The sequence below is a fragment of the Macrobrachium nipponense genome, chromosome 5 (genome assembly GCF_015104395.2).
Source record: "Macrobrachium nipponense isolate FS-2020 chromosome 5, ASM1510439v2, whole genome shotgun sequence".
NCBI classification, from domain to species: domain Eukaryota; kingdom Metazoa; phylum Arthropoda; class Malacostraca; order Decapoda; family Palaemonidae; genus Macrobrachium; species Macrobrachium nipponense.
In genome coordinates this window covers 128,430,894-128,443,329 of record NC_061107.1, presented here as the reverse complement: position 1 = coordinate 128,443,329, position 12,436 = coordinate 128,430,894, and the positions used below count along the sequence as shown (strand labels likewise).

General features: G+C 42.9%; 1 protein-coding gene across 1 annotated transcript; it reads right to left on the bottom strand.

The window, feature by feature from the left end:
• Positions 1-8,160: 8,160 nt before the first annotated feature.
• On the bottom strand, positions 8,161-8,784 carry LOC135215937 (uncharacterized). Its single transcript, XM_064250891.1, has one exon. The coding sequence runs from the start codon at positions 8,782-8,784 to the stop codon at positions 8,161-8,163; it is 624 nt and encodes a 207-aa protein (XP_064106961.1).
• Positions 8,785-12,436: the final 3,652 nt, after the last annotated feature.

Here is a 12,436-nt window from a genome sequence, read left to right as displayed (position 1 = left end):
CAACTATTTTTGTTATTACAATGGAGTTACAGTTTCTGAGGGCCACTTTCGACTCATTCTCCATTAAATACTTTGAGTTCTCACAATTATTGTCAGTAATGTCACTTCGTTTCACAGCGTAGGGATATGAGACAATAATCATTTAAGCATTCATTAAAAATTATACCGCAATCATTAAAAAAAAAAGTGTGATGAATGAACGCACTTTTTAAAATTTAAACTTAACATTAATGTAAGAGAAGCTAGACAAATCAGATTGTTATTTTCACTTAGATCAAATGAAATAACTAAATCAAAAGGAATTAACACTAAAACGTAAATGGCATTACAAAGAATCGAAATTATGAAATATTTCATGATAAAGGCTTTGCTCATCGTCCCCCGTAGCGGGCGGGGTATACTTAGTAGAGCCCGTGCCGCAGTGCACTGGGAGCATTAGGTACTTAAAAGAAGATGTTTTAACTATCTTGTTATTTTAGGGTTGTCTATATGTAATAGAATTACATACAAAAAATGGAAATGCATTTTACTTCCATTATTTAAGAAAGAAAAAAAACACCGTTATGCTCTGCATAATGGGCCAAGGAGGAAAGAACTCCTAAAATTACCATGTCCCCTCAGAATATTGTGCAAATGCAGAATGATCATGTTTTTTCTTAATAAAACCCTGGGGTGCCCCATTCATTTCGACTGGGGTCCCCCTACGTGACCAGTCTCTTATGACCCCAAAAGTCATGTGTGTATGTTAGTTTGTATGTATGTCACGTTTACTAAGATCAAATTGAAAACTTTGTGATCATTCTCTTTCGACCTCCCATCTAATCAAGAGTCCTTCAAAGAGCACATATCTCTAAGTAAGAAGAATCTCGACTTGTAAATACTTAGGTAGAATACAGTAATCTTTTATACTTCGAGTTGTTTCAAGAACCTTGAAGAATACCAAATATGAACGGAAGTGAGAAGACAATCCCGGTTCCCTACTAGACACGGCCATCAGAGAGAGAGAGAGAGACGCTAGAGATGCGCCTCAAATACCAATTAACTGCCATTCACGACTGTGAATCAATCCCCAGCTGACCGCTTTCCTGCACATCGTAGAAAGTTGGTCAAAGCCATAATATATATAGGCCTACCCTGAATATGATTGTAATTTATATTGTGTCGAATTTCTTTTATATTGTGTTTGGAGGTTAGGTTAAGGTTATGTTTGGTCAAGCTGGTTCAGATGAATTACTTTGTATTAAGACACATTTTGCAGGTCATCAGTGCGAGTTTCGGGCAAAGGATAGAACTTTATCGCTGTTATCTAACAGGAGTAGATATCAATCTTAGCTATTTAGGTATATTCTAGGTAGAACAGCAGAAAGTTATATTTGATCATTCTAGTTTAGAAGATATTTTCTGAAATGGTTTGCATCTGTTAATTGCAGTTAGTACATTCATTAGTAATTAGCAGTTTCCTTTATGCTTACATTCAATATTAATTTACGATTGCTTCTGGGTGAACTAGGTAAGTGAACCACTATTGTCTTGGAAAACAAATGTCAAATAGGAAGAAGAAAAGGAAGAAATTAATGGAAATCTCCTAAAATTAAGTAATAAAGGATACGGTAAGTAACAAGGAGGATAAGAGTGGTACAAAATTAGTATAAAGAATGATGCTGATCATCATATGAATTTTTTCTGGAGCCTTCAGTTATTCCAGAGCTTGCAAAGGAAAAAACATTATTTTTGTTACGCAGCGCACATTCTCTAACATCGAGTGATATTACTTGGATTCTCGCCATTTATGTGTTTGTTTCGTGCAGTTACGGAACAGTTATCAGTATGAATCTTACCAGAAAGCAGAAGCTTCTAAAAAGAAAACTCTGGGAGACTAAAAGAGAACACGTCAACACACAGCGAGATGTCTATGCCAGCAAGCACCTCTCCTACAACCCCTCATGAAAAAAACATGCAGCTCCAGAACAAAAAGTAAGTTACAGTTTGGTGCAACAATGCACAGAGACATCAAAGGCGATGATGAAGCTGATAGATCTGCAAGAAAATATGTATTAGTGGATGAAGAAGTTTTAACTGAAGACATGGCCAAGTCGTTTGTGGCAAAGTGTGGTCAGTGTAATGACAATAGTTATGAAAACCTCACAGGGCGGAGTAAAGAGAAAAAATGAATGCAGTGTTGAAACAGGTCATTATGACGTGCACAATAATATAGCAAAAACCGCCTTAGAGTCACATCAAGGCCGGTGGTACTCGAGTGGTGTAGTGCTTTCAATATGCAACCTTTATCAGAATATCCTTTTTATGTAATTGCAAAGGAGATTGAGAATTATGAAACTGATAAAATGGGAAAATTAATACAAAATAACCTTAAAAGTTGCACGCATTACCTACTGCGAGATCGTGATGACAGTGAAAATGAGGTGAAAGATATCAGAGTTAATTGCGAGGGATGTTGGTCAAAACGAGGTTTTACTAATGTGACCAGAATCCCACTTTTTCAACGTCTGTCCCGCTTTTTTATGTTAGCAAAATGTCCCACTTTTTTTTTTCACTTTTGTGAGTTTCGTCCCGCTTTTTTCACATTTGTCCTGCTTTTTTGTGCTACAAAAACAAAACTGTCCCCATTTTAATGGAATAGTACTGATATTTTGTTTAATTTTGCCATTTCACCAGCTGGTAACTTCTATCGTCATCTCCGACTGCTACGATACCCAATGAAGTGAATTACAAGAATACTATAGACTGTAAAGTGTATAAAGTGCGGCCCTTTGCAGCTACTGATGTCAGCAGAATGTATTGCCAAGAAAGTCACCGAAGGTACAATAGTAGTATGTATGTATGTATGTATGTATGTATGTATGTATGTATGTATGTATATATATATATATATATATATATATATATATATATATATATATATATATATATATATATATATATATATATTATATATATATATATTGTGACGAAGTGCCAAGTCTCTGGTTACCACACTTACCATTCATTAATTGATACCTCACAAAAGCCAGACACCTGAACCCTCATCACAGGTACTAAACGACTGAATACTCTAAAGGCAACAGTGATCCCTTAACAACTTACCAGTATTGCAGAAAATCAGACTAAGTTCATCAAAACAGGTGTGAGGTAATCTTGTAAGTAATCAAATTAATCAAAGGGCATCACTCCATCAACAACTTTAAAAGTCTAAGTATTTCCCTGATTTCAGAAGTCTAAGTAATTCCCTGGTTCTAAGTCACTTCAAGTAAATTGAAGGAAAGCAGATCAATTACCACTCTATGTTTCTACCTAACATCAATATAATCATAATTAAATGCAAATACACTGGTTATAAATGAAAACACTTATAAAAATTGTATATACAAAAATTTATTATTAAACTCAAAATTTATAAGTGAAATTCACAATATCATGGGAAATTACTGTTACTTGAAAACAAAGTAAAGTTTAATTAATTCTTCAATCACATTAAGTAAAATTAAATCAAAATTAGTTTATCACAAAATTCAAGAAAATTAATTCAATCAAAATTCAAAAGTGTTAGGCAATAATTGAAAATTTAAAATTAATTCACAAGTGCTAAACAATAATAAAACTTGAAAAGAATTCTAGGTAAATGCAAATTAACTCACAAGTGTTAAATTTAATTAAATGTGCAATGATTAAGCAATGAAAATAACTAAGTTAATTAAATTGTGAATGCAAATGAAAATACAGAAAAATGGGACAATATCAAAATTTGCAAAAAGTATTAATCACACAGAATATAAAATAAAAAGGCACACTTCAATAATAAAATGAACAAATGCATAAAAATGAAACAAACACAAAACACAAAAATTTGCAATGCGCAATAGTTTCTCTCAAAACACTGTAACCATCAGTTATTTAGTTTTTACCAAACCACTGTTCCTATCAGTTATTAGTTATTAGTTAACCACTGTTTCTATCAGTTATTAGTTATTAGTTAACCACTGTTCCTATCAGTTATTAGTTGCAACTAATAAAAATATAACACACTTTACCTTTTTGGTATACCAACTTCTTTCTTTCTTGCTGCAGATCGTTTCACACTTTCACAAAACCAGGCGCCGTTACAACAGCAATGTTTGTTCAGATTCCACAAAAAACCCTATTTAACACTAAATAAACTCTAAGAAATATCAAATATGAAATTCTCAAGTTACGGGTGACCATTCAATAAGTACGAAATTGTTACGTTACTTTAACATCAAAAGTGCTATGTGATGGAGAGAGAGGGAGAGAGAGAGAGAGATGTGAACAGTTTGAGTCTTTAAGCCCGAATGAAAAACTTCTCCCTTACGGAAGCTGGACAGGGGAGATGTCACAAAACGTTTTGAGACACAATTCTTTCTAGAAGCTTCGAAATCTTACACAACTATACATACAAATTGTGTAATCTGCACGTAGCTTTGACAAAGACATACACGAACGAGACCAGTCTGTTAAAAAAAAGACATGTACTCGACTCGATCGACCGAAGCAGAATTCCCTTATCTTACTTGATGACAGAATCCCAAAACTCAATGAAGGCTCGATCTCGGTTATCAAACGTGTTGACAGATTTTGAAAAACAACTCTAGCTTTGAACGGACAGATATTCTCTCTCTTTCTGCATTCTACGTTATATATATTCTTTTACATTATGTTATGCAAACTCTGAACACACATTTAAAACATCCTATCTCTAAGCTATCTAGGAATCTGAAAAAATGTTGCACAGTTCTACATAACATTTTATACAGTCAAAGAGGGGAAATATGCATTTTGAAAGGAGCAATATATAATAATATGAAATGTCCTGCTTTTACAGAAAAAGAATCCTATCTAATTAGGTTTTACATCCTTATACAGATTTGTGTCAGTGATAGAAGTTACGTCGAGTCAATGTATTTGTTTATTTGTATGGTGTTTTTACGTTGCATGGAAACCAGTTGTTATTCAGCAATGGAACCAACAGCTTTACGTGACTTCCGAACCATGTTGGGAGTGAACTTCTATCACCAGCAATACACATCTATCACAGCTCAGTGGAATGCCCGAGAATCGAACTCACAGCCCAAGACCATACCAATCACGCCACTGAGGTGCTGAAATTACCTCATAATTCTAAGCAAGTATTGTAAGACATGGTGAGGCCTTAGTAGCAGAGAAAGTGTTCCTCCCCATGAGTGTACAAAGACCTTTGATGGCAGTTCTTCAATAGAGTCAAAAGGATAAAAAATATTATTTTAACATTCAGTTGAGAAATGTAAGTTTAGATATGTAGAGGTAATTTCAGACAGGGACTCCAAAAGGCATAAGTGCCGCAAAGAATGCTGTCACCTACGAAATAACAAAATTTCAATACACAAATCATATCTCAAAGGGGGAAACACAAAATGCTAATGAAAGCCTCCATAATGTTTTATGGAATGAACTCCCTAAAAAGTAAGTTCTTTTCCCTACGAAGAATGAAGTATGGAGTATATAGAGGAGTTATGAAATTTAACCTGGACACAAAATATAATTACGGAGAGCGGCGGGTGACACCGGATCGAACGTTCCTGCAATAAGGAAGAGGATAGACTAAAATTGACTATCTTTTTCAATCAATGCAATTGTGAAGGAGAAGAAATAGGAAATTCAAGAAACTGCTAGAGGAAGAGGCAAAAAGGGCAAGAGAAGAAGAGACACTAAGATTGTAGAAGAGAACGGGAATTGTTTCCACACCTCAGGGGGGAAGGTTGGTGTTTTCCTCTGAGTCAGTTTGCAACTGGCACTCTTGTGGTATGTATCACTCTGCAATACATGCATCACTGGACACTGGGGTTTTATTAATCCTACGCATCTAACATCCTACATGGCACTGTGAGTAACCTATGCTTACACATGTGGAGCAAAATGCCCACCCCATGAAGATCTACAGTAGCTGCCCGAAGGCCTACTGGCCTTAGAGGCTCCTATTCGCGAGCTCCTCATGATGCTGCATGTGCGAGGCAATGGCTGGCTCAACAGCAATGTATGCTCAAGGCCTTCCAAACCGGTATCGCCAATGTTGCCCTAACTGGATCACGTGGATCCCCATCTTTGGTGCCAGTGTCCACAGCCCCCAAGAAATGTGAAATGGAGATGTCAATGGCTGCATTTTGATCATGGCGAAGGTCAATTGAGTGTTGGCTTTAACTTTGCAAGATGCTGGCCAACAAGACGGTCCATCACATGAGTGTATTGCACACTGGCACTGCATTACGCCCTCGATGCCAGGTACAGTGTAACAAACTGGGGCACCCTTTCGACTGAGGAGGCACTGGATGCTGTCTCCAAACTCGTCCTTCATGCGTCAAACCAAGCAGTTCAGTGGTTAGAGTTTATCAGCATGATGCGAGGTCATAATGAAAGTGTTAGTGATTTTTTCTTGCGTAGCTCTCAAAAAGCCACAGACGGTGAGTTTCAATGTCCGAATTGTAATTTTAATCTTTCAAAGTATATGTTCTTAAAGAAATTTATAGTGGGATTAGGGGATCAAGTGTTAAAGAGGCAAATATTTCAATCATATGATTCCTCTGCAAGTGTCAAAGCCCTTATGGGCAATGTGTTGTGTGTTCGAGGCTGCCAAGCAAGATGCCAGTGGTAAGCAGCAAGGGTGGCAGCAGGATAATGAAATCACACCAGTAGAGTTTGAAAGTAGCTTCAGCTGCCATCCCCGAGACAGCTGCTGCACACGGCAGGAGGAGCCAGGCATCGTTAGGCGCACGTGCAGGAACTGTAGAGGTAGTCACGCCCCTGAGAGAAACACATGCCCGGCAAAGTCGCTTATTTGCCATAACTGCCATAAGACCGGGCACATCAAGAAATACTGCAGAAGCAAGAAGGCACCATCGGACCCCACCACTGCCACGGTGGTGACAGGGGCAATCGTTGCTGCAACACAGCACCCCTCCCAACTAACTATCTTGGTCAGGGTGGCGGAGAGAGTGGCATCACCGATACAGGAGATGCTGTCATTCTTCAATGTAAGGCCTGGACTGCTGCAGCATCGGGCTGGCTTTAGAGATGTCACAAACTAACAACTAGAGTGCCTGGGAATAACAGACTTTCAGATCTCCTTCAGGAATTGCACAAGTATACAAGAGGTTTTATTTCATCAAATCTGCCAAGTCACTTTACCTTTCTCTCTCTGCATGTAAAGACCTTGGTCTTGTCCCCAACAACTTTCCACACCATCTTCCACGTCCAGTGTCAGCAAGTGTGTCTACCGACACAACCCCATCACCCAGATCTTCATCAGTTCCATTACCACCCATCGAAGAGAATGCCCCATACTTGGAGCAATGACTCCAACACTTCTCGTTGATGACATTCAATAAGACCAGGGAGCCATTACCTGTTATGGTGGGCGAGCCCCTTCGCATCCATCTGATGCTGAACGCCGTGCCGTATGCATGCCATACTCCCACAACAGTTCCCAAGCACTAGGAAGCCAACGTGAAGGCCCAGCTTGAAGAAGGCATGCGGAAGGGCATCATCCAAGAAGTTCCTCCAGGAGAAGTGACAGAGTGGTGCAAGCAAATGGTTGTGTCAAAGAAGTTGTGTGGGATGCTGCCACATACATCCATGTGAGAAATGGAATGAAGGGGTGACAAATTAAATCCATAGGTTCTTAAAAATCTTGTAATGAAGATAAACAGACATCAAGACGACAGTAGCGGGAAGCAGGTCCGCGCTTGTCACTACAATGACCACTGGACAGTGACTGACTATGCATATGGCGGGAAATAAAGGCAGTGTTGTCACATCTAATTACAATGTTGCCACGATGCATAATGAAATAGTGGTCTCACAGTATGTGCAATGGGAAATATACATGGAAACATAAATATAATTCTTCTTTAGAATAATGCAAAGCAAATGTACAAAATGTTCATAAACTGTACGTAATGTAATCAATATACAGCATAACATTAAATATCTATACACCTCCCTCCCCCTTTACGCTCGTAGCAGTGTCTCGAGCGGAACATTAATTCCTCTGAGCTAGTCGAGGTGAATGATGAGGGACATTGGAGGGTCGAATGATGGATCTCTCTTTCCTGGCCAGGGCAAGGGGACACAGGGACTTGGGGAGAGGTGTCATCACTCAATATTAGCCACTGGGCGTAAATGTCTTCGGTTTCGAAACCATACACGACCACTTGGAAGGCGTATTTCATACTTTCTTGACATTCCGCGGCCCATCACGATGCCGACCTTGTCCCATCGAAGCGTCGTTGAGTCCTGTATCCTAACTCGTTGGCCGATGGTGAGCTTGGGTAGAGGGCGGGCATGAGAATTGTAAAGGCTCATGGCTTGGTCGGTTTGGGCAGCAGTGCGACGGTCGTAATCTTCAGTCTTAGTTTGCCACTCTTCTGTGAATGATCTGGGGTGAGCCGGAACACAAGTACGGAGAGGATGGCCATAGAGGATCTGCGCAGGGGAGCGTCCAGCAGGGTTCGGTGTATTCCGAAGCTCCAGCAGTCCTCTATCAAAGGCTTCACAATCTATGTTCCCGGATGGGGCAGTCTTGATGATAAGGTGTTTAACAGCTTTCACTGCAGCTTCTGCGTGTCCATTAGCCTGAGGGTAATGTGGAGAAGTGATGATGTGATGAACTCCCCAGCGGTCGGCGAATTGCTTGAAGTCATGGCTGGAAAATGGGGGTCCTCCATCAGTTCGTAAGCGGAGTGGAACACCAACCTCGCGGAAGAAAACACAGAACATTCTTGTAACTCTGGCTGCAGTTGTGTCACGTCCACAAGGAACAACCACAGGCCAGCCTGAAAGTCTATCAGCAATAACAAGGAAGGATTTCCCTGCTACGTGGAAGAAGTCAGCTGACACACTTTCGAAGGGCCGGGATGGATGGTCGTCACACATGTAAGGTTCTTGTTGCTGACTAGGGAGAAGCTGTTGGCAGGCCTCACAGCTTTCTACTTTACTCTTGATATCTGCATTGATACCTGGCCAGAATACTATCTGCATTGCACGACGTCGAGTAGCGTCAATCCCTCGATGGCTGTCGTGGAGTCGATCCAAGGTGCGTCTACGGAGGGCTGCAGGATGACGATCCGGGGTCCATACAATACTAACTCTCCATCCGCGTAAAGGTTGTCCCGCAGCTTTCCCAATACGGGAGGGCGGAAGATCGTGGAGATCATAGCGGTTGGTAGGAAAACCGTTGGAGACGTAGTGAACGAGACGACTGTAATCTTGATCCTGGGATGCGGCCGTGCGGATTTCTTGTAGAGACTTGTCTTCTTCGATGATGGGTCCTGTTGCCTGGTCGTCAGTGGAAGTGGCGGTGCTGGCAACGATACTGCTGACATGTGCAGTCGAAGTAGTGCACTCCTCTTCATCTTCAGGTGTGGGGCGACTGGTTGGGGAGCGAGACAGGGCGTCTGGTATGCAAAGTTGTTTCCCTGCGCGCCATACTGCAGTGAAGATGTAGGGGGCCACTTTCATCTTGAGGCGTTGAAGGCGTGGATTCTCAATAGCATCCAAAGTGTAGTGATTGAGAATTGGTATCAAGGGGCGATGGTCAGTCATTAAGGTGAAATGTTGAAGTCGCAGACAAGTATAGGCGGCACTTAGCTATAGCCCATGTGACTGCAAGTAGCTCCAGCTCTATGGTGGCGTAGCGAGTCTCTGTATCCGTAAGGAAAACGAGAGCCACACTGGACGAGACGCATCTGACCTCGGCCGTTATCTTGAAGTAGGGCATAGCCGAGACCGTTATAGGCGTGAGGCATCTGTTTGTAGAACCACAGGCGAGGCAGGATTGAAGGGTGCCAGGACAGGTGGTGAAGTCAGAGCTGTCTTGTTTACTTTGGGCTTTTCCCTTTAAATGCCTCCCCCCCGCTCATGGTCGGGCGTCCAGACGAATGAGCGTTTTTTGGGGCTCATAAGTGGACGTAAGTCTGTGCTGCTGCTGCGATGTCTGGAGTGAAGTCGGCAAGTTGATTGACGAGACCCATAAACGACCTGACGTCTGTGACATTGGACGGTGTCGGGAAGTCGTGTATAGCTGATACCTTGTCGGGGTTCTGCTGCATACCATCGGATGATAAGACATAACAGCAAAAGTTAACTTTAAGGGCGGCCACTGTAAATTTCTCATTGTTGAGGGTGATGCCATACTGACGGGCATCTGGTCAGCATTTGGTGCACGTGCTGTAGGTGGGAAGGGAGATCCTCGTCGGAAAGGAGGATGTCATCTACAACCTTCACACAGTTGGGAACACCTTGTAGTGCCATATCTCCACGGAGGCAGTATGCATCACCTGTTGCTGAAAATCCCATCGGGCCCCGACAGTGCTGGAACCTTCCATACGGAGTTATAAATGTAGTCAGGTGGCGGTCCTCTTCTGCCAACTCCATTTGCCAATAGCCATGCAGGGCATCCGCTGTGGTGAAGTACTTCGCAGTAGGAGAGATGTTGCGGACGGCATCATGGGGCGTAGGTGAAGGGTGTGTAGGGCGGGCTACCTGAGAATTTAGTGGGTGTGATCAACAGTGATGCGCACACCTTTGTCCCCCACACCCTTGGGTAGGGTAACCCAAAGACCATTGGGGATGGTGCCAAAACCCACTCAGAGGGTTCGTCGCCTGCTGGACTGATGATTCCTTGTTGTACTAAGGAGTCAAGTTCTTCTTTCACTTGATCTCTGAGAGCGAACGGAATGGGCCTGGGTGTATGCACAGCGAATGGTGTAGCACCAGGTTTCAGGTGAATCCTCATCGGAGGGCCTGCCATTTTCTTTAGTGGCTGGGTTTGTAGATCCTTCTTGGATATGAGGACGTCGCTGAAGTGCCGAAGAAAATAGTCCTTAATAGCTGCGGGTGACGTCATGGCAGAGGCAGGAAACTGAGCGCATCTGTTAACATGTGTTACCTTGAGGATGGGCTTCGGGAATTCCAGCGACACTATGGCGAGAGCTCGGCAATGTTCACGGGAGAGGAGGGGAGTCTGGATATCCTCATGAACATGTATGGTTGCTGAGCAGGACTTGTTGCCAAGACGAAGTGTTGCCTGGAAGCATCCTACAGCCGGTGTCATTGGGGATCCATCTGCTGTCACGACAATCTGTCATTGGGTGGAGGTTCGAGCCTTGTCCGAGGTATGCGGAGTGTATCCAAATGTATGGTGCCAATCACTGTGATGTCTGCTCCTGTATCTGGGATTAGCTGGAGTTGTGCTGATATACCGCCAAATGACAGAGAGACAGTGACTGGTGTGGGGGACTCGCTACCCAAGTTATCACCCACAAAACGGCAGCTGGGATTTGACTTATTAGGAGGAGGGGAAGCTGTGTACCCAGTCTGACTTTTGTTGGTCGACCTGCACATCTTCTCAAAATGTCCCTGTTTCTGGCAGGTCTTGCACTGAGCTTCCTTAGCAGGGCATTTCTGAGTGCGGGGCCAGTGACCCATGCGTCCGCAGTTATTGCATGATGCACCCGTGGCTGGGCATTGTCCGGAATCGTGCTTGCGAGAGCAATATTGACAAGGGTCACTGTTAGGAGACTGGTGAGAACGTTGGTCAGGAGATCGATGAGAAGTCCTCTTCTGTAGACACTGGTCCTTCTTGTAAGTAGATACTGCGTTGACCTGGCTAGGGGAAGATGCAATGGCTGATGCAGTCGCACGTGTAGATTCGTAGGAGCGGCAGCATGTCACGAACTCTGCGAGGGTAGATGAGGGTTGGAGGGGGATAAGGCGTTGTATTAACTCTTCGTCTCTCACACCCATCAAAATTACCATCTGCAATTGCCGTTCGGTGCAGGAGGTGGGGTTGCCAGTGCATAAGGTCCACTTCATCAGCGAGATCCTTGAGGTTGAGGCGTGCGTAGTAGTCTGCAAACGATCTCCGACAGCCTGTTTGCAGGACAACAATTCCCTGCGTCGTAAGGCTTCATTTCTGAGGCTGCGAAAGTGTTTTTGCAATGTATCCAACACCTCTGTAAGGGAAAGTGATGTGTTGGGGTGGGGGATGCCCCCAGTGTATGCATAAGCAGGCGCTGGACGTCCAGGGAGATGCAAGTTCTCAGGTGAATCAGCTGGGAGGTTTGATGTAACCTATCAAGTCCAACTAATGCTGCATAATCCTCAAAACGGAGTCTCCATTGACGAAACACTTGGTACGTTGCATCTTGTTGCAGGAGAGGTGGGGGCTGGACCGTAGGCTTGCTAGAAACTGTCGGTGTATTCTCTGAGAAGCCAGGGGGTGGGGGAACAGGTGTAACAGGAGGTGCAATCATGGGGTTAGTTTGCTGGGTTGCGATGCCGCAATCTGTCCTGATAGCAAGGAGAAAAGAGACATGAACCGCTGGTTGTCTTCCTGTCTTGATTGCTCCATCTGTAGTCTGAAGTTCTG

What these genes read in the sequence shown, in the direction of transcription:
- LOC135215937 (XM_064250891.1), bottom strand. Translation starts at nt 8,784, where the DNA reads ATGTTCTGTGTTTTCTTCCGCGAGGTTGGTGTTCCACTCCGCTTACGA.